At 38.3% G+C, this 26,881-nt stretch overlaps 1 protein-coding gene across 5 annotated transcripts in view; it reads left to right on the top strand.

Moving 5' to 3' along the window:
- Positions 1-26,881, top strand: part of SCUBE1 (signal peptide, CUB domain and EGF like domain containing 1) — a 219,497-nt gene that overhangs the window by 32,233 nt on the left and 160,383 nt on the right. For all 5 annotated transcript variants that reach the window (XM_064460913.1, XM_064460938.1, XM_064460930.1 and 2 more), the window contains exons 3-4: positions 72-200; positions 22,014-22,148. In XM_064460913.1, the coding sequence (XP_064316983.1) occupies positions 72-200; positions 22,014-22,148 (264 nt within the window). The remainder of the gene's footprint in view (positions 1-71; positions 201-22,013; positions 22,149-26,881) is intronic.

Raw genomic sequence — 26,881 nt, 5'->3', positions numbered from 1 at the left:
GAGAAATTTTTCTGTATTCTTAGTATTCTTTTTTTTAACAAAAGCTTCTTTTTCCTCCTCTTGTGTTTTAGATATCGACGAGTGTGAGAATGACTTCTACAATGGGGGTTGTGTCCATGAGTGTATCAACATTCCAGGCAACTACCGGTGTACGTGCTATGATGGGTTCATGTTAGCCCATGATGGCCACAACTGTCTTGGTAAGTGATGAATGCTGGCAACAAAGTTTCGTTTCATGGCTGTGGTAGGAAGGCCTGATCTGCTTGCTGCATTTTGTCATCTGGTATGTTTTCAGTAAAAACCTGATCCAGATCACACTGAATAAGTTCAAATCTGCCCATTGACTCCAGTGTAGTTTAGACCAGACCCTTGAAGTTGGCACTTTTGAGTCTAACACACTCAAATCAGTTTGCCCATCTTTCACATTGCTAAACCCCTCCCCCCCCCCCCAACCCCCAAACTCCAAAGCCTGTGCTGGATGTTTGGACTTCTTTTTTAAGAAAAGTAATCTGTCCCATCCACTTAAATACATTTTGGCTGTTTCTTCCAACTTCTGTAATTCCAGTCATATCTTAAAGCTGCCCCTCCCCTTTTTAGGGTAACATAGTTCTAGGATATGCTGTAGGAACACAAATTACAGAATGGTAAAAGTGCAAGTGTGGTGAAGGAATATTTGGACAAATAAACAGGACAAAGAAAGTTATCAGTAATAGCTGTTTATAAGAGGGAGGGACACAGACAGGTACAGAGCAGGATCTTAATTGCTCCAGCAGTCTGAAGATGTGGGGATCTGTTTTTTTGATTCATGTCCATTATTCTGGTTTAAATAGGTCGGGTTTATTATATAAGCTATACAGTATATGTTTTGTTTTGAAATTTCTTCACACCAATTACCTGGAAATGAACTTTGCTGCTATATCCAGTTTTCCATACCTGCTTACTTGGTAGTCATTGTAACTAAACCCTAGTGCCTAGGGACTATCTTTCTCAATATTCCCAATATAAATGCAATAACCAGTATTTAGCACAGTCCCAATTTAATTTCAAGGCTATATTTATAAAACAGTGCAGAAAAGGGGTATTTTTTCTGTGTCATGCAGCACCTTTTCTTTGATAGAAACTGAGATTCTTTGCAATAAAAGTCAAGAAATCAGGTAGTGAACCAGAAATAATAAAGTCCAGTAACACCAGTCTGCACTCACTGAAGCTATGGAACAACCAGAATTTCTGAGCAAGGCTTTGCTTAGCCTTTCAGTAGATGTATGTCCTACAGGGTTCATTTTCAAACTGAGTAATATTTGTTCAGATAGATTATATATCCTGACCATTGATAAACTTTTGACTCAAACTTACAAATTTCATTTGTGATAGGACAGACTAAATAGATTTATTTGCCTCAACCTGAGGTGGTCAAATGTCCAATTCTGCAAGAGATATTTCTTATATAAAGAGCAGCCAGACATTCATTTAAGAAAGAAAGAAAAACTCTCTTTATACTAATGTTCATAAATATCTCTTAATAAAACAGGACGCAAACATAATCGAATAGTTCAACTATTTGGAATTCAAATAACTGTGTATGTACATTGTTTCAAACAGCTTGCTATTTTCAACTTTGTTTCCAAATGATTCCCATAGTAGTAGGGAAAAGTAGGTTAGCGAGTATGAACAGCAAAAGGAGTGACCTGATAAAGGATGAACCCTTCAGGAGATCTGTGGGATTTATCTGGACCCCTGCTGACTGTGTTGTTGCTCTCTGTCATGAAACATACAGGCTGGATCTACAGAGTTAGCCAAATTTGTCATTCTTTTCATTAATTTTTATTCAGCTACTTGTTTTTTTGGGAGAAAAAAGGCCTGCAATAATATAAACCATTGTGCTTAACAGGTGGCTATGGTTGAAAGTATTGATCCAAAGCTTTCCAAGAGATCTCTTCAGTTTTTTTGGAATTGGTGTCTGCCCATACTTGTGGTCTACTTTAGGAACCACGTTGCTTCTAGGAGAGGTTCACTGAACAGATAAGTGGAAATATAAGAGCAAAGGGCTCCCTTTTGGGAGTACACTCTAGTCTTTTCTGTTCTGGAGTAGTTGTATTCCTCTTCACTTATGCTACCAGAAATATATAAATGCAGTTGGCTGTTTTTGAAAGGATGCAGTGGGGTCTCAAATCAAAACCACATGATTTGTATTTGCACATGATTAAATTAGTGGTTTTGTCACCATTTGGAAAATTTTCCCAGCATGTAAAACTTGGTTAATTTATTCTAAAGATATACATATTTTTTCCCCCCATAAGGAAATTAGGCACTGAAAGGAATTAAAGTTTTAATGAGTCCACTCATTTCCACCTGTTCTCGCTTTTTGAGAAACCACTTATCTATCATGGATTATAAGGAGACAAAGAACTCTTCATAACATTAGTGACAATGTTTTTCACCTTTCAATGCATTCTTTAACTGATTTCCACCCCCACACACCCCAAGCTCTATAGGACTTTACAGAATTGTCAAAATGTAGATTGCTAGTTAGGTACCGTATCATATATTCTATGTATCACGTTTATGTTCCTCTTAGAAAAGGCATGTAATGTTTGGTCAGCATGCTGAAATTAAGTCTGTATACACATTAAGTAGAGCTGTAGTGGATCTTGTATAGAATTATGTCATTTCCATGGAATTTGTAAAAGAGTCTATCAAACTCATGATATGCTGATTTTGAAAACCCTGCCTGAACTGTCTTCTCATACAGCACCATGGATGTGTATGAGCTTGGATAGAAGATTTTCTAGGAGTGACCCAACATCAGACAACACTATTCCTACTTCTCACCCATCCTTTGGCCTTCCAGGCATTACTGTTGGGGTCCATTTTGTCAGCATGTGGGGAACCAGGCAGCAAGAACTCTTAGGGGACAATTTGACTGCCTAAATACAGGAGGGTCATGCCAGTGAGGACACCCTGAGTTGGCAGATGTGATGTGAGATCTACAGCAGTAGATCTGGAGTGTGAGATGGAGGCTAGATGGGCTAATATAAGGAATCTAAAATGGCATCTGACTTCAATGTTTAGACAGCTGAATTGCTCTCTCAGTGACTTGGGTTGCATTTTTTCATGCATACATGATCAGAAATCTTTGTCTAGTGATTTTAGATAGAAGGCCTAGGGATGGATCCCCATGATAGCTCACTGATAGTCCTGTAGGCCATCTAGAAACCTCTAGGAAACAGGTTGTAATGGACAAGACCATTATGCTGGGATTTCTGCATCTCTTGCTTGACTGAAGTCTATGCAAAATCTTAAGCCATCTCTTCTTGACAAGGTTTAGATTCCTTTTTGAACCTTCACTGTGTCAGTATACCAAGATGATTACAATCTTCTTTATAAATAACAAACTTAGAGTATTCACAACTAATTAGAACAGATGCAGTTGGCAGGTTAAGTGGTTTTTCCTGGGTTCTTGTTTCAACACTTCTCTCTTTCTTTCCAATCAAGTGAAATTTCTTATTTGTTTATTTGTTGGGTGGAGGTCTTTGGTTAAGAATTCATGGCTAAAATTTGTACTGGAAGATGTCCAAAACTGTCCTCAGGGGAAGTCAACTGGCTTTCTATTTGACATTTTTATTGAGGAATTTCTCAAATATAACATGAAATGACACCACAGGGAATGCAAACTATGATGAGATCCTTGTCTGGCTAAAAAAAAATTATTTTAGCACTGTAATCACTTGAAATAGCAGTAGTTCTTTCTCAAAATTGGTCTAAATTCTGCTCAGTGAATGCAAGACTAATATTTGGTCTCATGCAATAAGTTTTCTTTATCCTTCATTTGAAACCAGTCATGAAATATGTTTTCCCCTCTCATATATGAAATAGCAGTCTGTTTATTTTTTTTTTATAAGCAATTAGCTCACTGGTCCAGATGTTTTTTCCTGTTTGATCATTTTTTCTCCATAGTCTTACTGATAACTTGATTTTTCCTTTTTTATGCCTTTCACGTCTTGAGGTATGCTATCAATTTTTTTGTTCTTTCTTGCCTTCAGGAGAGATTATGGTATAACTGATCATCCTTCCTATTAATGCCAAACACTTTACCCATCTCATTTGTAGTAAATCAGAGTCTGTTCCCAGATAATCTGATAAAATCTGTGAGTCTTTACTACAGGGTATCAATGGATAAGACCTATGCCTTTAAAAATGGTTATTCAAAATATACTCCCTGCTCTGATTCAGCGTGACACTTAAAGGTGTTCCTATTTTGCCTAAGCTTTTTACTTTCTTGGTTTAATATTAAGAAGACTGGACTTTTGCATTATTGCATTATCGATTGGAGGCCTCTTTGGCAGTTGGGCATACTTGTACCCTGTCTTTGCATCCTCATGGAGGCTTTCAGTAAGACAGTAGCAGGTGGCAAGGGAGATAGACTGACCCTGGTGTTGTAAGCCTGGGTGTTGTAGAGTGAGATACGCAGTAGATGGGGATGCCATAGAGAATGCTTGAGAATTTGTCATCCTTTTCAGTAAGAATTTCAGAGGAGCTTGGCATAGCTGCCACTATGGCAACTCCAGAAGGTACCCAGGAGGGTAAAAGAATTTCCTGGGGTTTTTATTTTACTTTCAAGCTATTGGGGTAGGAATTGTCATATCAAAAGAAAATCTCTGCTCCTTCAGCAGCAGTAAGGCTTCAGCTGGTGGAGGACTATTCAGTTTAGGGCATTGCACTTGGATGAAGCCAAAAGAAAGCAGTGAGAATAATGAGCGATCTAGAATACATAGAATCATAAAATACCTCGAGTTGGAAGGGACCCGTAAGGATCATGAAGTCTAACATGGCTAATGCCAGAAGAATGGTGGAAAAGGTATAGTTTCCTTCTGGGGAAGAGAAGATGAAAAAGAAGGCGCAATAGTCATCAAATCCAAAAAAGGCTGCTGCAAAGAATTAGATTTTTACTGTTTTGTTTTTGTATCCCTGCTGAAGTGAATGAGGTAGTGCAATAGTATTTGGTTACTTCACTTGGGAAATTCAGAAAGAGCATCGATTTATTTTTCCTTTCTCCTGAAGGACTCTTATGTGGAGTATCATTATCTTACATTAATCTGTCTCCTACTGTATAAAAATGTAAGCTCCTGGGAGAGTATTGTGTGCTGTGTTGGTCTGAAGCATCACCAAAGAAAAGAGTTCTGAAATTTACCATGGATTACTAAACCTTGGGATTTATCCAGGAAAAGCTTGCTAGAAGCAGTTCTTTCTGGTATTCCTAAGTCTTACAAATTTACTCAGCATCTGAAAATAGAAAGTGGAAGAGAGTGCCATAACTATTTGGATCAGAAAGCAGAGAGCCTTGCTTTGCAAAATTTCCTTGCCAAAGGGCTCACATATCAGCTGATACTCCAGCTGATCCAAGCCTTCTGGAATTCACCTATCTCTGATCAGAACATGAGAAAATGGGGAAAGAGTGTGCAAGAGAAATATGTAGCGACAAAAGCTTATTGTCATTGGTTCTTATTTGAGAAAATCACATAATACCACCTCCACATTCTGCTCTTCTATCATTATTTTTTTTCCTGGAGGCAGAGTTCTGTGTACTGTTTGTCAAACCAAATCTTGGTGTGAAAAATATTTCAGGTTAAAGAATGGAATTGCATGGGGTGATGATTTTCTTTTGCTTATCTATTCAGATATAAATATGAATAGCTACAAAGTGCGTTGGGGGCTTTTATTTTTTCCTTAGCTCTCATTTGTGATTGTCTCTTTTTAAAAGAGGGTAAGTATTGCTCTTTTACAAAACCACTTCTCGCTTCCAAGTTGTACTCATCCTAACTGTTCTTCTGAAGATTAGCACAGGTTTCATGAAGTCCTCTGCTCTTTATAATTTCTCTAATGAGTAAGCGTGCTCAAGAAGGTTGTAAACTCTTCCTAGAAACTATCAAAAAAAATAACAAAAAATTGTTATATGTGTTCAGAGACATTTGTTTTATTTATAGGTTTTTCTGTGGTATTAATTGCTGTGATATAAGAATATATGTGAACACCTTGTAAATACTAACAGATTTATCCTCAGAAAATCCTGTAAGGAAAGAAAGTATAATTTTCATTGTTTTAGAGATGAAGAACTAGGGCAAACAGATTAAGTTACTTCTTATTCTTCATACAGGATATCTGAATGTCTGCAGCATAGCCAAGAATAGAATCCTTACCCTTCTGAATCCCTGCTTACACACTCTTATTTCAAATATTCCGTGTAACTTTTGTTTCTCTTACAGAAAATTAACAATTATTAAATTTAGACATCTATAATATGATATCTCAATTCTCTTGTATGTCAGACCTCCTGAAACTAACTGCAGAAGTAGGTTTTGATGATCCAGTATAGCTTATGGTTCTTCAGTTAATCCTGTGTCTGATTGAAAAAAGTCCTGGGAAGCAGAGTGACTTTGGATTATAAATCAAGCCAGAAATGCAGTTACTAGTGTGTATTATAGATTCCATGGAGCTCTCTGCAGGAGCTGAATGTTCAGTGTGGTAGACAAAAACACAAGCACAGTGTCAGCTGTGAATCAGTACCAAAAAGTTGAATAGCAAAGTCCTGGCTATGTCCACAACCTTGGAGGTGTGCTTTGGGCAGAAGGCCTGATTTTCCAGCCTGAAAAAATGAACATTACTGGTTTTTTAAATCTGTTCTCAGATGCTATTTTGCACTTCTTGGCAAAGTGACTAAGTCACATGGAAGCACCTGTGGGATGGGAGAGGTGGCACTTTCCCTGGAGCAACTGAACCCACTTCAGGAGTGGTACTAATCTGCCAGGTCTGGTAGGTGGAGCAGAACGACAACCACAGCAAGGGATTTGGGAGCCTGCAGCTAAAGGAGAAACTTCTGAGACAAACCAGGAGCAGATGGTCACAGGCCTCAAAGTAACATCTGCCTGTTATAAAATGGACCTTGGGATCCAAAATCAGTATAAAAATAAAGTTCATGTTTGAAATCACACAATTTGTTGTCTTCTAAGGTCTGAGGTTAGGATCTAAACCCAAGTTCCTGTCTTGCAGTGCTCATTGAAAATCCGTTAGCTTATTTTAAGAGAGGAGAGGTTTCAACCCTGGCACGTAGGCTTAATACCTGACCGGGTGGTAGTAATCTACAGTCTGACTCAGAAGACAAAAGGAACATTAGTATGTACACACATGTACGTATATAACATCATATCATTTACCCTCTTTCAGTGAATGTTCCAGTGCTCTATGTTTGGGTTTTTGTTTGTTGGGTTTGTTTTTTTTCCAAAATAAACCCAAAGTAGTTAGAACCCAAAATCTACCTATATCTACTCCTCTGTTTGCTGAATGTATACACTGGGATGGGGGATTATGGCCTGAAGTGCCTATCAACATGAAGTGGGAGGAGACTTGCAAGTGTATGAGCAATCATTTCTAAAGCTCCCAGATGTAAAATGTCAAGAAGTGGTACATAACTTATTTAGGATTGCATAATCATTGGTATGATTAAAGAAACCAATGTCTTCCTTTTATTTTAGCTTTATTTTTCTTCTCTAGACAGCTGTGCACAATGTGTTGCTTGCTTGAACTCTAAATGAATGCTTCTATTACTGATGTTTATTTTTCTTTATGTTTCCCAACAGTTCAAATAGATTTTTTTTTTCTAATGTGAACATTTTAAATATAAAACTAAACAGCTTTTGGAAAGTTGTTTTTAGTTTCACAAGAACAAATATTTTAAAGAGAACCTGAAAAATGGTCTATTTCCTTGGCTGTCTTCCAGTTTCCCTTCTTTCCTAATTCCAGGAGACTATTAGGTGAGCCGACAGTTAAGTGTTGTCCTCCTCTAGCACATCAGCAGGGCCTCTAATAATATTATCAGTCATAAACTGTCTTCCAGACTTCCATGATTGCTAATGTTAAGCTCCTTGGCAGACGGAGGAGGATTGAATAAACCCAACAGCCTTCTTTTCATAACTCTTCATTTTTATTAAAACACATGTTAAATTATGGTATTTTTGTAGAGGAAGTTATTAATCTAAATCTTGAAGCTCTTACTCATTTCGAGTGATTCCAGTGAGAGTTTTGGTTGAGCAGAACTTCAGGACTAGGCAGTTGTTTTATGACTTAAGAGAAGGAGGCCAGACTCCCAAATCAGGGCTCAGTGGTTGAGTAGCAGGAATCTGTTCTAAATGTGAGGGGCTCAGGCACAAGATGGGAATGGGGCCCTATATAATAGGTATTTACAGACAGGATGAAAAGTGTTGAAAGGCAAGTTTTAACAATATAGATGTATCTGTGTATTTTAAACCTCTGCGTTCTGTATTTCTGCAAATGATGACTGGCAGTGATGGGGTCCTGCAAATAGGGACCCAGAGGAATTAAGCTACTGAACCTCTCCCAGACAAGTGGCAGTGGGTGCATACACAAAAATCCACACTGCAAATTGCACAACTGAGTTTTAGTGACAAATGCATTCTTTCTGGATTAAAACCTTGTCACTAAAATTCACAAATGATAACGTACATAAGTAAATTTTTTAAAGTTCTTTGGTTTTCAGATGAAAGTCTAATGACAAAGAAAGTTTCTTTTTGATATGTTTCTTCATTGAACAAGTTTTTACCCTTTTCAGATCTTTTATCAGTCTTGCTAGGTCTGTACATTAGATGAATAATAGCAGCCGTGATTAATCACAGCAATTTAGAGTATCCAGTCTTTGTGGTACAGTGGCATGTATCAGATTTTGTAACGTACTATCTGCAATGCCTTCTGCTAACTGATGACTAGGTGCTGAACAAATATCAATACCTAGGATGATAAGTGAATGTTCTATAAACAATTCTGTATTAGATGTTTACATACAACTTCTGTAGATATGTTTACTTTTGTTACTTGGTTACACACATCTTGTGAGAGTCTGCATGGTGCAGTGGTAGCAGACAATCATAGAAATAAGTTAAATATCTCTTTTGAGATGGGATTATAATATGTTAGTTCTCATCATCTTCCTCTTGTAAGCCTCAGATTTAGTTTTATGGCACCTGGTAACTGTAGAAATTTCCAGTGTCTGAGCCATTGCAGCCTCTTCTCTTCATGGCAGGTTCCATGATGGAAGGATGACAATCGTTACCATGGTGTTTGCATACAAACTTGAAAAATATTTAATAACCAAGAAGTCAAGCCCTACATTTTTATAAAGCTTATGAAGCCTTCAAATTAAAAATCACTTCCTTTAAATGTCCTAGGCTGTGCTTCAGCTGATGGAGTATAAATGTCTTCATAGAAGCCATCTATCTGTACTCACCTTGGAGTCACTAGAGAGAAATAGGTATTTCATGTGTGTGACTGCCCTCATCCTAAAGTATATATTTACTGTAGCTCAGATGAACTGATCCCTGTTTTTTCACAGGTGCAGTCCCATGCACTTCAGTTAATCAACATCTTTGAGAAGAGGATTATTGCCATCCGAAGTTTGAGCCCCAAACTGGAGACTAATTTTGAAAATAAGTGCATGTTCACTCTGGAAATCCAGTAAAATATGGAATTCTCATTGTGATTGATGGAAAGACCTCCAATATTCAGTCTTCTCTGAAGCTAGGATCTGAACACGCTGCTTTTCTTATCCCGCTTTTTCTATTTCTGTATCTGAAAGTTTCCCCCTTCAAAAGTACTCTAATGTTTAGTCACCCCACATTAAGCTTTTGAGTTCAAATGAGATATAACTTTCTTTACGTGTTAATTTGCCATATGTTTGCTTTCTTAAGTCAATGTGATCTGAGAGGTACCAAAACAAGTGAGAGAATAAATGAGCGTGGGCCCAAGGTTTTTTGTTAGGTATGGGGAAATAATCAAAAGCGTAGAATAAATCTTGGTTGCTGTCAACTATGAAGGTAGATTCTCAGACTGTCATAATAAATTAAGAAACTGGGACCTATGTGACAGCAGCATCAATCTCAGTCTCTTGTTTCTGCAAGTCTTCTTGTTGTCTGAGTCTTTTTTTTTTTTTTTAAAATGCTCCCTGGAGGAGGAAATCAATCACAGTAAAGATTTGTTTACATGGAACACTCAGGAAAGCAAAGAATAATCAGCTTAGAGTGTGAAGTTAATATGTGTAAGTTAAATCAGTTAAATCCCATATGGATGTTCTTACTCGGTCTGATATGGCTATAGATGGCTGTCTCTTAGTTCAGTGAAGTCAAGTTTTATTCTGCATCCTTACTGCTTTCTCTTGTTTGTATTAATTTTGTATCTTTCAGTAATTCATCTTAACTTTCTCATAATAGCAGATTTCTAAGCCAGCATAGTTTGTATTGATGTATACCTTAAGAGAAAAACTATAAAATATATTAAAATTAACCAAATGTTTGGCAGACCCATTACCTGAAGCAAGGGAGAATGTGTATTCACCTGACGGTGCAGGATTTCAGCCTATAATGGCTGTGTTTACCAGTCAGATGTGTATGACATTCAAGCTTTCCCTCACAGAAAGGTGTCTTTATCAATCCTAGAAATTACACAGATCCAGTTAAAACACTGAATTCATATGGATTACAAAAAGACATTAGACAAAGTGGAGAGCAGTGAAGTCATCCATTCTCTGATTTCAAATATAGTCTTTGTCATTATACTATGCTTAGAATGCAATAAATTCTTGGCAGTGTTGATTTATGATAAACAGTATAATTTATAAAGTCAAGAAATAGCCATCAAAAGAATAGATGCTGCATAATTGATTACTGTATTAGAAAATGAAACAAAACTCTTCTCCAGTATGGATGGGTACCAGATGAAAGGTTAGTAGTGAATTTCCTTGTCAAGTAGATTCCAGGGTCTCGGCTTTCTGTAGTGCCCTGCTTTTGCTGTCTTATGTTCTCCATGAATTTCTACATCTTGACATCACCCTTTTGACTTCAGTGAACAATATACAAACCTAAAAGTTTGAATCAAACTACGGAGCAATATAGAGGATTATTTTTACTGCTTCAGTTACCTTCTGCAGACTTCAGCCCAGATCCTTCTCAAGTATCTCAAAATATTGCCTGTGCACACATCCCTTACTGGAATTGTATCAGAGCAGAAGATATAGTTTTGGATAATAGAGGGGCAGGAAGAAACATGAACTAGTTGATGGCAGCACATTTTAATATCACAGAATCACAGTATGGCAGGGGTTGGAAGGGACCTCTGGAGATCGTCTTGCCTGACCCCCCTGCTTGAGCAGGGGGGACATCACCTCATCCAGGCGGGTTTTGAATGTCTCCAGGGAAGGAGACCCCACCACCTCTCTGGGCAGCCTGTGCCACTGCTCTGTCACCCTCACAGGAAAGAAGTTTTTTCTCATATTGAGGGGGAACTTCCTGTGTTCCAGCTTGTGCCCATGGCCCCTTGTTCTGTCATTGGGCACTATTGAAAAGAGCCTAGTCCCATTGTCCTGACACCCACCCTTTAGATATTTATAGGTATTGATGAAATCCCCCCTCTGTCTTCCCTTCTCCAGGCTGAACAAACCCAAGTCTCTCAGCCTTTCCTCATAAGGGAGGTGCTCCAGTCCCCTGATCATCTTGGTAGCTCTCCACTGGACTCCTTCCAGTAGTTCCTTGTCTTTCTTAAACTGGGGGGCCCAAAACTGGACACAGTACTCCAGATGTGGTCTCACTAGGGCAGAGTAGACTTTGTGATGACTGTAGCTAACATCTAAATAATAATAATTACTCATTATTAAAACATTAATTAAAAAATCACTGGACATTCTTTACAAGAAAGATGGCTTAGAGAATTTGGAAGGTTTAGGATTAAAGCTAGAATTATGATTAAGAGGCCTTATGGGACATGGAAATAAATGTTTGGAAACAATTGAAATATACTTTGTTAAATAAATAAGACTGGAATAGACATATGGTATTGTGCTGTAGGACAGGAGCAGAAATAAGAGTCAGGGCAAAGCTTTTCCACTCTGTCTTAACAAAAGAAAATTCTAACTGAAGAGAAAATTGCTACAGCAATGAGTATTAGGCTATAGTACAGCCTTTTTATTAGAGTGGTCATACCTTAGTTAAAAGAAAATGGAAGTAGAATTGAAGAGTTCAAAAGAATGGAAAGATGTATTTGCTGAATGTATTTAGATGGCACTGTTACAGACACTCCTCAACAAGAATCGGGCATCCAGAGTTCTGGGAGCCTCTAGCTTTGTGTAGTCTAGGTTACACGTCAGTGAACATATTTTCATGGATTTTAGTCCTCTCATGAGACCTGTGCAGAGAGGTCAAGATTTCTATTGCCAGACGTTGAAAGTTGGCTTTATTTTGAAAACTGTGAATATAAAATTGTATAGTTCTTCATGGGGAAAAAAGTGTTTTGGTTTGGGTTTTTGTCTGGTTTGGTTTTTTTATTGCAGGGTACACTGCACAATTTTTCATGCTAATTTTTTTCTTGTATTAGCTGTTTTACTGGACAAGGTACTAAACAGAGAAAACTCACAGGTGACATTTTTTTATAATTCTTTTTAATTAAGTAAGCTTGAATGGGAAAGAACTACATTTTTCTACAAGATTTTATTCTATAGAATTTCTCCAGTGTAACATGTTTATAAATATACAAGCAACTTGAAAGTGAGGTGATCTATTTTTGTCTATTTGAATCAACAAAAAAAATCCCTAAAGTGATTTTTTTTGCAAATATTCCTGGTGTACTTCTATTGTGCCCAATGCAGGCTGAAAGTTTTCCACTAATGATAACTTATACTGTTATATTAAAGTACCAGAGTCACATTTTTCAGATACATATTAGCAAATAAAGAGCACCAATATTTCAGCATTACCTTTGGAAAAATAGTTTTTGCAATTCAATATCATGAGTATATACATTGGTAAATTTAGACTTAACTAGGGAGCTTGGATGATTTCCTTTGAAAAAGTTGAGAAACTTTATTTAATTATTTTTATTGTTTATTTTGAAGGCATAACTAAGAAACTGCTTCTGAAATTAGTCAGAGACACAATAAAAATTACTAATATGACAGCAAAGAATGGGTTCTGGGTCCCACTAGTGATTTATAGTGACAGGCTTGGAGCTGCACTTACAGGACAGGGAGCCAGACTTTCGTCTTGTAACTTAGGAATTGTTTAGGGCTTGGTTATATAAGATGCTAAGCACCCTGGTCCCAGCACATCAAAACTTTTATGTGCACATGAGATAAGAGTCAGGACACCCACTGCCTGTGCAAGTGCATCATTTTCTTTAATAGGCTTGAGACTGTCTGTATGCCACCAAGTGTTATTCAGTACTTACAAAGGCCTCTGAAGCATCTTAGGGAAATCTAAGAGATTTGATTTTACTCACTTTAAAAATAACTGGAAGAACTCCTCCTAACTGTAAATTCAGTCGGCTCTGAAGGGACCACAGGCTCAGCCTGTTAATGACTGCACATTGAAAGAACGTGAAAACTCATTCTTGTGCTCTGAAATGACATGAATATCCTGGGTATGGACTGAGTTTTTCTTTGAGTGTTTGAATTTGAAATCAGAACTCAAAGAACAACTCTGGGAAACAGAGCTCCAAATACAAAGGTTCCAACAAGTGTCCGCTTTGTAATTCACACAGGCTACATGTCTGAGGGGGACTTCAGGGACTTCAAGTTGCAGAATTTGTCAGTGGATGGTCAGTCCGTTTGCGTTAACATGTAAATGCTTTTCCCTCTGACTTAAGATTCTGTACAACCAACATCAGATATCTTAGAGTAAAAGGTAAGAAGGCTTTCAGTGAAGTAAGTTGCCCATAGAAAGCTCTGCATGATTCCTGTCACTTACAGATTAACTTGTGCATGAAACACAAGTTTTTTTCTCTTGTATATGTATTTAACCTATTTGATGCAACTGCAAAATGAGCAGATGCATTAACTTCGTATAGTGGATACTGATGACAGATGACCATGACTGTTAAGTACTTTGATTTAAGAAAAACTGCACACTGTTAAATAGCTGTTTTAGAAATCCATGTATGTGTTCCCAGGTGCTGGTGAAAAGAATATACAGCTCTGGTGAATTTCATGGGGAAGGTGGGGGTGAGGCAGCTGCTTGTTTTGAATTATTTTGGGTTCTTTGTTTGTTTTGGCTTTACACTACCACACCAGCTCCAAACTTATTAAATTCATCCCTTCTTTATGTAGTTATGACATTCCTGAAATCATGTTTTTTGACCGCTGATAATTCCCAGCACTCTTACCGATCAAGGCGATGATGATCTCTCTTTATAAGAGATGCTTGTGGCTGATGGTGTTCATCTGTTGAGTTGCATATCACTGTCAATTTACTGCAGCTTACGTGTACGTGTATGGGCAGCTGCTGCTTAGCTGGTGCACAAGTGTCCAACTGTTTTCTAAGGCTGCTTTCTTAAAACCAGGTAGTCAAAACAAACCAACCAACCAATCCAGTTTGTACTTTGTAACACAGCACGACTAGGTTGAGTGGCAAGCTAGTATTGCCGTTCCATATTGAAAATAAATGAATGTTTACTGTAAAATCTTGAATATCTTTCAGGTATTTCTATCAAGAGAAATCAGAGAAAATATTTGTTCTCAATACTGCTTTTTGTGTTACTCATGTTTAGGAGGGTGGAAATGCTGAACTAGTTTCGTGGTGGCATAAATGCCCATTTCCCCAAACATTTTGTGCCAAATGAAGCATTCATTCACTGAAAATGTATCTGCTGAAACTGTTCAGAAACTGAGGTTGCATTTACAAAGCACTTTTCACCAATGGAGATACTTTCAGGAAAATTTAATTGTTTTGATATGAACTATAGGAGCAATTTCAGTACTTCCAAAACACTTTCAGCATTTTCCTGTTCCCCAAAAGTTTAATGCATAGATATGTGCCTAGCAAAGCCAGCGTTTCTCAACTTGTGATGTAGTTCTCTTTTCAGTGTGTTGAAGGTTGTGCCTCAGACTCTTCTGTTTCTTCCACTTTTTATGGACTTCAAGTATTATTGATATAGAGAGTGCAAATGACTTCATAGCCTACTGGAAGCTGCAATGATTAGTTTAAGATCCCTCATCTGAACCTAGAGATTCCCCTAACTGTGTTACTGAGAGATAACAAGAAAAACTCGAATCTAGCCATTTCCTTGGCTTTTATTACCAGACATCAGGAAGAAAAAGCTTTGTGTTGTATAAACCTGGAAAATGTTACCAACATGAAATGAAAATATTGTTTCATTTTTCATGTTAAGTTATATGCTTTGACCCACAGCAAAATATTTTTTGGTTTTTTGTAAGAAAAAAATCAAAACAAACAAAAAACAGTTTTGAGTTAACCCAAACCAGATTTTTCTGATCCTGGCAGAGTCTATAAGTAAAGGTAAGAAGAAGCAGGTATAATCAGTAGTTATTTTGGAAGAAGAATACAGAGCCTGCAGCAGTTAATGATGCTCTAGAGAAAGCCCAGGGGTAAGACAAAGTAAAGGGACATTATGATAATAGACTGGATAAATTGCTCAACTTGTCCCAAAATTTTTCCTTCAGTTGATCAGGACTGCTCCTTGTTTGCATCTGTAACTAACTCCCTCCCTCTAGTTTATGGAGAATTTTTAATCCAGCATTGCAGCCTGGAGTGCCTTACATGCAGCTAGACGTCAGTGGGAACTGCAAGCTTACTGCTAACGGGGCCAGGGCATTGTCCGAGCCTCACAGTAAGAGCCTCATGCCAAGCTGGATGCTGCTGGCATTCCCTAGACGATGGCACTGTAGATGAAAAGAAGCAGGATCAAATTAATACAAAATTATTTTAAAGCCCTCTATCAGAAGAATGGATAACTTATTAAAAAAAATAATTCAGTTGGGATCTTTGTGTTTAGCCACTGTTGTCTGGCGGCCACCATGTGTATGTGTCTGTCTGAAAAATAGACGTGATTACCAAGTGGGAGGATAGACACTGCAACTAAGATGTCATATTAAGGGGCTTGGATGTTTATTTTGGAAATGCTAAAAGCTGTGAAAAGGGTTTTGGTGTCTTAAAAGGACAGACAGCGGTGCCCAGTTGTTTAAGATAGGAATAAACAAGTGGCGTCAAGAGGCTTGAACACATTGCAGTGTTCACGCAATGTCCATGGGGCTGTTTACTTCAGCTCAGCAAATGGGCAGTCATCACATGCAGCAGTTAAGCTCTTGTGTTAAGTTGGTATTTCTTATGCTATACATAGCAAAGAAGTCTGTTGCAGCCGCATTTACATTGTGTTTGTGTAGTGTGAAATTTAAGGAATTCCACTGTGTGCCACAAAATAGCTACAGAAAAGACATTTTAAGCATTTCTTTTCAAGTTGTGCACGTCTATAACTCTGCAGGCAAACAGGAAGCCTAGTCAGTGGATGTTGAGGTGATAGGTGATTGTAGCCCATTAAGAGATGGGATTCTCTGGGGCAGATCATGGGCATCATTTTAGGTGTTGTATCCTTGTACGTAAGAAAAGAGTGGTTCTACAGATCAATTCTTTGACCATTTAATAATTATTTTAGTATTTCTAACCCAAGGTCATCCTTGTGATTAGTACTTCATGTTTCTTTCCTCTAAAATGTGCTTTACTTCTCAGGGAAAGGTGATTTTTCACACATTTTTGTTTTCTTAATGTCTACTCCAGTAAACATTCACTGCTACAGGATCCGTGTTTTTGCAAGCGGATCTTTTCTCAGCAAGGGCTTCAGTGAAGATTTCTGCAACTGTGGTACTGAATGAAGTACTGGATTCAAGGATGTGGTGTTCTTCTTCCTTTTCTTCACCACATTTTTCAGTTTCTGAAAGAAGGGGCCAAAGTGCAGAATTCTAGCCTCATGTGCAAATAGTAGAAAATTTGGGCCCTGCTTTTAAATTCTTGGTGAAGTCTGATTTCAGATCTCCTGGAAATATGAATGCTGTGCACGTAGGTAGCGATGTCTCTTTCTTCTAATATTTCCCTTTGTGTGCTCATATAAAGTTGGTCTAAGAAAGACGTTTTAGCAGTTATTTCAATTAGCAATGATTCCTGTCTCCATGGCCCCTTCAGCTGATGCAATGTATCATCCTCCCTACCTTGACAGCATGTTGCTACTTGTATGACTGTTCCAGCAGGAACACTTGCCTACAGCCTCTAATCTGATACCACTTGCATCACTCCTACATGCCAGGTTTACTCTTTGGGTTTCCACAGCTATCTTGAGATCAGATATTCCAAGACACCCACTCCAACAGAGCATCATGGTACTTGAAGGGAATGGAATGGAGAAGTAAGGAGAATATGTGTCAAATGTTGCTGTCATTAAGGTTAAACTCTAGAGATTAACACTTTTTGTTTTAAACATGATATACTGAAGTAATTCGAATTGTCTCTGTAATTATCATATTTGTGTATTGCTGTGCCTTAGGGCTCAAAATAGATGAGGTAGACAGTATGAGGCTGAAGGGGATCTGTAGGGTCAAGAAAGATGCAGAAAAGGCAATGAGGGAGTGAATATTTACTGTTTCTTACAATAATGGGATTAAGGGGTGTTCACTTAGACTATGAAGTGGCATGTTGAAACAAACAAAATTATGTCTTTTTTATGTAACCCATAATTAAATTGCATAAGTAATTGCCCCATCATGCTGGGTTCAGAAAAGATTAGACAAATTCATACAGGGAAGATCTAGCAGTGACAATGGTCTAGCAAGTGATATAGGAAGGTTAATAGGTACGTAATTGCTGAAAGCTAGGAGATCATGCCAGCAATGGTTCTGTCCCATCTATACAGTCTCCTCCTGAGTATCAACTACAGGGTAGTGCCAAAAAGAGGATGCTGGGCTAGCTGGTTTTTGGTATAAGAATGACTATAACTATAGTAAATCCAGGTTGCTAATAATTTCTCTTACAAATACAAGGTATCCTCAGTGGTGTTTTGTTGCTCACATTTGAGGAAAGTCTGCAGTATTGCTATCAGTAGTTCATCTCTCTAACACAATGCTCTTTGCTAGCAAAATAGGCAACTTGGAGAAATCTTCCAAAAGTTTCAAAGAGTAGCTTAGAGAAAAACCAGCAGAATCATCTCCCTGGATCATGAATCAAAGTCCTGTTTTTAGAGGACTCTAAAGAATCTAAATGCTCTAGTAAGTGAATTGTCCTGTGGCTCCCAAATGCTTTGGAGGCTTTGAAGATGAGACTCAGATTTCTGAGGAGCTTAAGTGCTTATGAAAATGCCGACATGAAAGAAAAATGTCACAAGGAAGGAAGAGAAGATCATGGGAGGAAGTGGACAGTGGGACAGTACTGTTCTTGACATCGACTATGTGTAGCATTTCCACTTTCAATCTTCCTGCTTGTGGTTTTGGTTTCAGGTACCCTTAGCAGACCTTTCTCCCTTGATGGTATCCAAACAGGACACTCAATCAGAATAGCTTCTTCAGGTCAAATACTGCGGAAAGCTCTGAGCTAGATCAGGGTGAAATACCAGTGGAGCTAGTTTGAAAAGTTCATCAGATAAATTAAATGAGAAACCAAAAACATTTGTTTATTTAATAAATCAAAGATCCATCTTTATCAACTCTAATGTTTCCTACCCTTTGATACTGTTCCACACTACCGCTCTCTAGAGGATCTCGTCTTACCAAGATACAGAACACAAGTTTGATTATGTGAAGGCAGTGGGCCAAAAAGCTAGAGGTCTTATGCAAATTCAGATATGCATTAATGTGCAAAATGCTTCTGATATATAGATATATCTATCTATGTTTGTATATATGCATCCATTACCTCTCCCTCTCTTTTGAAAGATACTTCTCCTTTCCCAGCCTCTCCCTGAGCTGGCTCTTCCTTTACTCTTTGTTGTCCTTGATGATGATGACTGGCCAATTTGAAGTCCAGGGCCTTATCTCCCTGGAAGCATAGGTTTGTTGCTCTGGTCTAAACTGTGTATAAGCAATTCTAGCTCTTATGCTGATTGTCATCTTAGCTATTTATTTGTGCTGGTAAGGAGTAATTAAGAGCTGTGGTAACTGAGTTATTTCTAGATGCTTCCATCAGGGATTGTCTTTGGTAGATGTGATCACAGGACAGTTCTTTGTGATGAGGGTTACAGAGAACGGCTTAAGGACGTATATTCCCTTTGTGCTCAATAAATTTAAAAGTTTAAAAAATGGGTTTAGTTGGGGCTTAGAGTAGATGTTTGAGTGAAATGCTTTTACATCATAAGTGACTTTTTTCCTATATCTAGGGATAGGCCCTGGGGTGCAGCTCTCCAGCAGGTGTAAACTGTCATGCAGAGTGGCAACAATTAAAGCTCCTGAGGATCCACCCTCAGTTTTTCAAGACAGTCGACAGCCCCGTTTGACATGTAAAGCCTCCAAAACTGGAGCTAGAAGAGCTTTATTGAAAACCTGGCTACTTACTTTGGTGTTTATTTGGAACTTAATCTCTAGAAAATCTGGTCCAAAATGCAGTCTCACATATGCTGCATTAGTGATGTTTACACATTCATCTGGGTAACTGGAGCCGTATTGAACGAGGGTTGCACAAGCAATGAAAGAAAGAAAAACCTCTGTGGCAGCTATTTCATTTGTGAGCTTTGAAAAAATTTTAATACATGAAGGAATTATTCTGCCAGATCTACCAAAGCTTGAGCTCATTGGAGTCAATCGAGTTCTCTCTCCTAACTTTAGAAGACCTTTTAACCGCATTTTCTAAACTGGGTTAGTATAATAGGCTGATCATAAAGTGACTTTATTGGAAAGAAAGTTTACCAAGTAAATAACTCAGTAAATACAGTAAATATTTTCCAGGCAGCCATGTCCAATAGATTGCTTGGTATGGTGGATAATAAGCAATACTGCCTTTTAAGACTGCAGTAATACAAAGTGCTCCAAAAAGCCTGACCCTAGTAGGATTGAGGCCTGAGAAGAGAAAATGTTAATCCCACAGCACCAGGCCAAGATTTACTGGAAGGCATGGAGATAGAGATATCGTAGTCCTAGGACCCAGCTGCTCCCTTTCTTCAACTCCTTTTCTTCATGAATGCATATGAAAATGATTTTGAGGCAATTAATTGAAAACAATTAGGAGAAATTCCTCATAGTAAAACTTTTTAAAGAGTTTAAATCGTAATAACTTTTATTCCAGCATATGGATTTAGGGGTTGGTGGTAAGTAGAGCTGTCTCTTTACGGAAGTAGTAAATTACTAGCATTTGCTATCAAGAGCAGAAAAAAATGTTTACAAATCATTGCATTTGTTTCAGATTATTCATCAGAGCTGGAAGGCAATTGTTCAAGTTGCTTTGGATACTATAAACAGAACACTGGGAAGGCCGCATACTTTGTAGAAAAATTTTGGGGTTTGTACATGTACCGAGAATTTTTCCTTTAGTAAGCGTTCAACTGATCTTCCAAAGAGGAGGATCTAGATTCCAGTGTTCTGTTTTGAAGGAACAAGTTTGAGTTGGCACTAATTGGGAGCAAGGCCTGCTGACTCACAGAGGAAGGATCTCACAAAGTTGTCTTATTTATCTTTCCTTCTTATACTGTAGTAGGCAAGTCTTCACTTCTCTTCCTATGCACTCCCAATCTGCTCTGATGGGGTTATGAAAAGGTTCAAATCTGGAGTAAGAACTGAGAGCGCGGAAGATTTTGATACAGAAAATTTGAGGCAATAGTGCTTAACATTTCCTGGTAAATAAAGAAAAAAAGAGAAGGACTGTCTACACACTTGCATTGTGGTTCAAGACAGAAGACGACTGCCTGGTTTCCTTGGGTACTGCTGTAATTACCCTAGAGCTTTTTTTCTCTGTGAGAAAGAGCTACAATTTCTGTCCCATGAAGCGCAGGCAGCACACCAGCACAAAGAGCAACAGTAGGCTTAGCCGAGCAAGCTGCCGGAACTAGCCGGCGTTCCTCCATTAGTTACCGGCTGAGCTTCTCCAGCATTTCAGAGCTTCCTGGCCTTGCCTGCAAGAGTACTGGCAAAAGCAGCTGGGTTTTACCTTAGTGTATTGTGGCCAGTCCTGCAGGAATTAATTTCTGCAGGAGCTGTGCCAGCTTTTCTGAGGTTTTGAATGTTGTGGATCATTTAGCTTTGTTGTGTGTTTTCCCCCCTCCAAAAATAAAATGAAAGCAAAACACACACCAACTCAGTTGATGACATGTTGGCACATACTGTGAAATAAGTAACTGGTTGCAGAGACTCCATAAAAAAGGAAAACATCGATTTTTCAGGTGGCAAGTTGCTTTTATCCGAAGAAAAAAATGAAAATGCATATGATGTACCTTTTATGAGCAAAACAGGAGAGTTGCAAGGTTGAACGTGGGTCAGAGATCTTTTAGTGGCAGTGGTTTCTCAATGCTGAAACATATGTCTCTGTTAAACACAACAGCTTAAAAACTTTTATGCCAAAGAGAGGTGATGGAGGGTATGCAGGGACCCTCAAAACAGCCAGTAGCTAATGCTGCCTTTGTGGTTTTATATATTTGCCTATTAAAATGACAATACAGACATGGAACATTTAGATTTAAGAAGCCTTCTTTTCATTAAACAACATTAAACAAACTGACAAAGTAGGGGGTTATGACTCCAGTAATTGAAACATGCTGTTCTGTTCAAGACCAGAACTCTATAAAGACTCTTTTCACCCAGTAATGCCCTTTGTGTTTGCCTGCTACCCCTGCTAGAAATTACTGTAGGCCTGAAGTATGTCTTTCCAAGTGGAGTGGGAATGACAGGGTGCAACACCACACTTGGCAGATGGGGTCACAGCCTTTTTAGGACCTTAACATTCATTGTGCATTGGAAATCAATTTGCAGCTCAGAATACGGAGACATAGCTGGACTCCCCTCACCACTGTTTTTTTTTAATGTTAACTTTAAACCTAGGATGCAGGAAAAATAATTAGATGGATTAATTTGGATTAACTCTAATGGGGTTTGGGTAGTTTTCATAAGCTTAATTTACAGTGTGTCTTTTCATGGATTCCTTGCTCTTCTAGATGTATATTCTGAATCTGTACATTATCTTGCATTTCTTTTTCCTTCTCTCTTCTAGATGTTGATGAGTGTCAGGATAACAATGGAGGGTGCCAGCAGATTTGTGTAAATACTATGGGCAGCTACGAATGTCAGTGCAAAGAGGGCTTTTTTCTGAGTGATAACCAGCATACCTGCATTCATCGCTCCATTGGTAAGTTTTCAGTGTGTAAATTGTGCTCTTTACAATAACTGTGTTAAATCAGAAATGCGGAAACGGTTTGGGGGGATTTTTTTTATCCCAAAATCATTTAACTGGTTGGTTGGAATTGGTTGATTCCTCTGCTACCCAAACTTGAAGCAAAGCCTTAAATAAGACAGGAGAAAAGTCTTTAGTTTGACATAGAAATTATACTTGGTTCAAACAGCAGGCTCTTTGGGCAGGCAGAGGCAGATTTTCAACTGGCAACTTTCTGCTTCTGAGTTTCCAAGACTTAAAAATTTTTCAACTGTTTATTGTATAATAGTTTACCTGTCTTCCACCCTGAGAGAGCATGGTATCTTAAATCAAAATGAACAGCTTGTTGCTTCTGGGAGTCATACAGGTTATGGCTTTTTGCCAGTCATGTAGCTCATTGCTTCATTGCAGACCGATGATGGCTGATACTATATTGACAGAGCATTTTTCTTTGGTTCAGTACCCTGTCTAGGGTGGATTAGAAAACTTCTTCTCTGTTGCCTATGCACTAGCAGTAGAGATAAGGAATCCCTACAAAACTGTGGTCCTTGTCTGCTGCTGATTTTGACTAGAATAAGCAGCTCTGCCTTTTCTGTACATGTCAGACATGGAAGACAAGTTTGAGTGGAAAGGGAGAAAAGAAAACAGCATAGCTATAAATCTTTGCAATTAAGTGGACTCTTTATGTGTTCATTCAGACTTCTGGTGACCCTGGCAGCAATGGGAATATATGCTAGCAAACTCATTTACCAATAGGCAATACAGAATGACAAAGTAGCAAGATGAGTCTGGTGATCAACAATGTAAGCATGCTGTAAATTTCAACAAGCCACACAAATGGTTCTGAACTATTTCAAGCCGCTAAAATTAACCAGAAAATCCTACTTGAACGTACAGTATGAATTTAGTCACTCTGTTAACAGAAAAGCAAAGTCTTGTAGTATAGCATCTCAGAAACGTAAATCTATTTCTGGCACTGTGTGTCTGCTTACACAGAATTGTAAAGACAAGTAGTAATTTTGATTTTCAGAAATGTGAATCTCCAGAGTATATTCACAGGTTCATTTTTTAGCATGATTGTTAAGTTTTAAGCAATGGATGTATTTTGATTATGACAAGAATATACAATTAAGCTCCATCAACCAGTGCATTTTAAAGGTTGTTATCTAATAGGTTTTTAGTCATTCCTTTCAACATAGATTGTTCAAATTTCTGTCTGGCATAAAGTAACCCTGACAGAAAGATATCCAACAGAGCAAGGAATAGTAGCTGGAGGCTTAATGAAAACCACTTGCAGAGTACTGTGATACAATCATTATTTCAATTTGCACATTATAAAAATTCCCAGCTGTAATAAAAGGGAATTTAGTTATCTGAGATAGAAACTAATGAAATAAATGAAAAATGAGACTCTAAAGGCAAAAGTTTCTTCTAAGGAATAGATTTATTGAGGGGAAAAGGGTAAGTTTTTATGGCAAAGAGGTTTCCTAGTTTGCCAGAAGGACTGGGGGAGTGGATTTTGCAGGTTGACTGTTGTATGCACATAATAAATATGCATGGGAATAATATATTTGTGTTAACTTGTTTACAAAGAAAATTATATATAAGACAGGGATGTTTAATTTGAAGAACACCTTAGAATTATTTGAGGTCTAAAAAAACCAAGCAACCCACCAAATAGGCTGATGGTGATTGCAAAATGTTTTATGACCAAATGGTTTGTAGCTTTTCAAAAATAGAGTGCCAGTTTACAATAATAGCAAACATTACACTGCAGTGCCATGGTCCCCACAGATAAATATATCAGGTGGGTATGGTGGAGGAAGGAAATGAAATGAAATTATCTGTATCAGTTGTCAGAGGTTACTGAACTGCAAATAGTAAACATGCATGGTAAGAAAGTAAATTACTTTTTAAATATCTGTGTTTACTCTCTTTTATCTGTCTCACTTGTAAGAGCCACTACAGAAGCCATTGGAAGGCAAAATTATGCATCAATATATTTAGCCTGAATTGTGCCTAGGGCTAGATTTTATCTATACCTCTGTTGGTAAACAAGTCTGAAGTGGACAATGGCACACCACACAGCTAGCACTGCAATCCAAACACTAAGGCGCTGACTTGCTAAAGCCCTTTAGCGAGCTTGTTGACTTTGAGCATAATAAGATCCATTAATTGCAGCGGGATTACTTTTCTGTCTCTGAAATATGCATGTGCAGTCACACAGTCTCTGTGTCCTTGACATTACCTAAAGTCTGTTTGAGGACTCAGCTAGTCAGAAACGATCAACCACAAGGTTCTTCGTGCAGCTCACTACCACCTTTTCCTTCCTGTTTTCAAATGGCTTGGGAAAAAGGGAGAAGCATTGTAAGGTGCTTAGGACGTACTTGGACTTGGGATGAGTTTGTAATGGAGCGAGCAGTGTCAAGCCCAGCTCACCTGCTTCAGCCATCAGCAAGGCTGGTGCTGATCACGTGCTTAGAGCTCATCAGCACCTTGATGGTAGTTTCAGAGTTGAAAGAGGGCATTGGATATTCTCTTGGGGGTTGAGCAGAGGAAGGAATATGTCCCTTTTTGCACTAACCAGCCAAGGAAAAGGTGTCTTCTGGTATGCGGCACACTCCTTAAAATTGTTGGCGGCTGTGTGAATTTCCTCAGCTTCCAGAGATGTGCTGTGCCTGTCCCAGTGTTTTAGCGGTGTATTGTATCACCGTGCTCCTACCCACAAGCTGTGGTCAAAAGCCACACAGGAGTTCATGGTAGGGGCTTTTAATATCAACCTTGTGTCCCAAATGACATGTTTGCTTGCCACCTAAAAGTGTCCTTATTATTTCCTGTGGACAAAAAAGGATTAATTATCCACAGAGAAATATGCATTTATTCCCAATGGGAGACTAGGCTGACATTAAAGTCAGGGCAAATACTGGTTACCCAGTATTTGCTTCATTTCACTGTCTTCATTATAGGCCTTTTGATTTCTCCTGTTTAGTCTCAGAATCTTTAGGGAGAATACTATGCCCAGTACAACTTACCTCATTTATTTTTGCATAAAACTTAATTTCCCTTTGCTGAGTCAGATTTCAGTACTAGTTTACTCACAATAATGATGGCAACAAGGGGGAAAGAGAATTGGAGGAAGAATGGATTGTAAAAGATACGGAGAACTTAACTGTTTATCTTAGTCCATCTTAATTGCAGTAGTAGCTGTGAACACTGTGAATTATACCAGACACAGGTTTGTGTTTGTTTCCTCACTACTTAAGAAGAAACCAGAATAAAACAGCTGTTACTGTATCATCTCCAGCTCCAGAGGGAGCATGTGTTTAATAAATGTGAGATTAGTATCATACACTACAGCTGTGACTGAGCCAGGTGAGTGGGTTACAGCATGTTTTCCCTTAATTAGATGATAAGCCAAAAGCCCCAATTCAGCAAAGCCTCTGGGCATATCCTTAAAGTCCTAGTGACATCAAAGTTGGTTAAAAATCTGAATCAGGCATAAAAAGCATCAAAATAGACAGAGTTTAGTGATATGGCTGTATCTCCACTGAAGTTCAGAATCATCAGAATGCAGGGTATGGTATGTCCCATTTGCATTACAACTGTAAAAGGTATTGTGATCAGGAGCCCTGGCTACAAACTGCCTTGACAACTAAAATTCACAGCTGAAGCATTATAGAATATTGCTGTTCTACCTCCAGAGGGCAAGTCTCCTAAAGCACAAAGGGTATTTGCTTACAAGCCAGACACTTGAGGAGTTCTGAGGAAGTCGTCTCAGAAAGACTTCTGTCATTTTAGAGTCCATCCTCTGAATGTCTACCTAAAACTACCTAAAGCATAGTTATATTAACAGTCTTATATCTGCTAATCATTCACTGACAATGTTTTTATACAGCTAGTGCCAAGTGAACTAAAAAGGCAGGTGCAATTAAGAGTGGTAATTATAAGTGGAGACAAGAAGAGGTAGAGAAGTACCAGGCTATAGAAGGCTGGGAATTATGATGGTCTGGTCAAACAGTGGAAAAGCTTTTTATATGGTTGTCACCATTTTTTTCAAGCCTGTTAAAAAACCATTTGGCAAGGAAATGTTTTTTCACTTCCTCTTATCCCATTAGCCTTATGTTCTTAGCAGAGTTAGTGAGTTTGACATAAAGTCAAGCTACCACAACTTAGCAAATTACTGTGCTACAGATTCTTGAAACCAGCTTGTCTCCTTCTGCACTGAAAGTGTAACAGTTTAGTCCCAGAGGAAAAAGAAACATGCTAAACCAAGTTGTTTTGCATTTGTCATGGGCTAAGTGGGCGTATGAAATGGCTTACCATGCTTGTGCTGATACATAGTGACTTGTTAAACTTGATTATATGTTTAAACCCTTGTTTATTTTGCAGTAGTACCGTAGGAGTCCTTTGGTCAGCTGACATCAAACTACTGAGTTTCTTCTTGCTGTAACGATTATAAAACCACCTTTGTTCAATTTTTACATTCCTACTTTCCGGGATATATTTTTATTCCTTACTTGTTTTCTTAGTCCAGTGTAGTTTTATAGTGGTAGAATAATGTGTTAGGACTCCCCAGGAAGACGCATGATCCCCAGTCAGTGCAGGAAAGGTTACAGATTGGGATCCTGGACTTTGTTCCCATTTCTGGTCCTGATGCCTCGTGGGACTCTGGGCAAGAAGGTTATTGTGACTCAGAATTTCTGCAAAGC

Source organism: Phalacrocorax carbo, chromosome 1 (assembly GCF_963921805.1).
Source record: "Phalacrocorax carbo chromosome 1, bPhaCar2.1, whole genome shotgun sequence".
NCBI classification, from domain to species: domain Eukaryota; kingdom Metazoa; phylum Chordata; class Aves; order Suliformes; family Phalacrocoracidae; genus Phalacrocorax; species Phalacrocorax carbo.
Note: the sequence above shows the minus strand (reverse complement) of the source record. Positions and strands in the feature narration are given on the sequence as shown.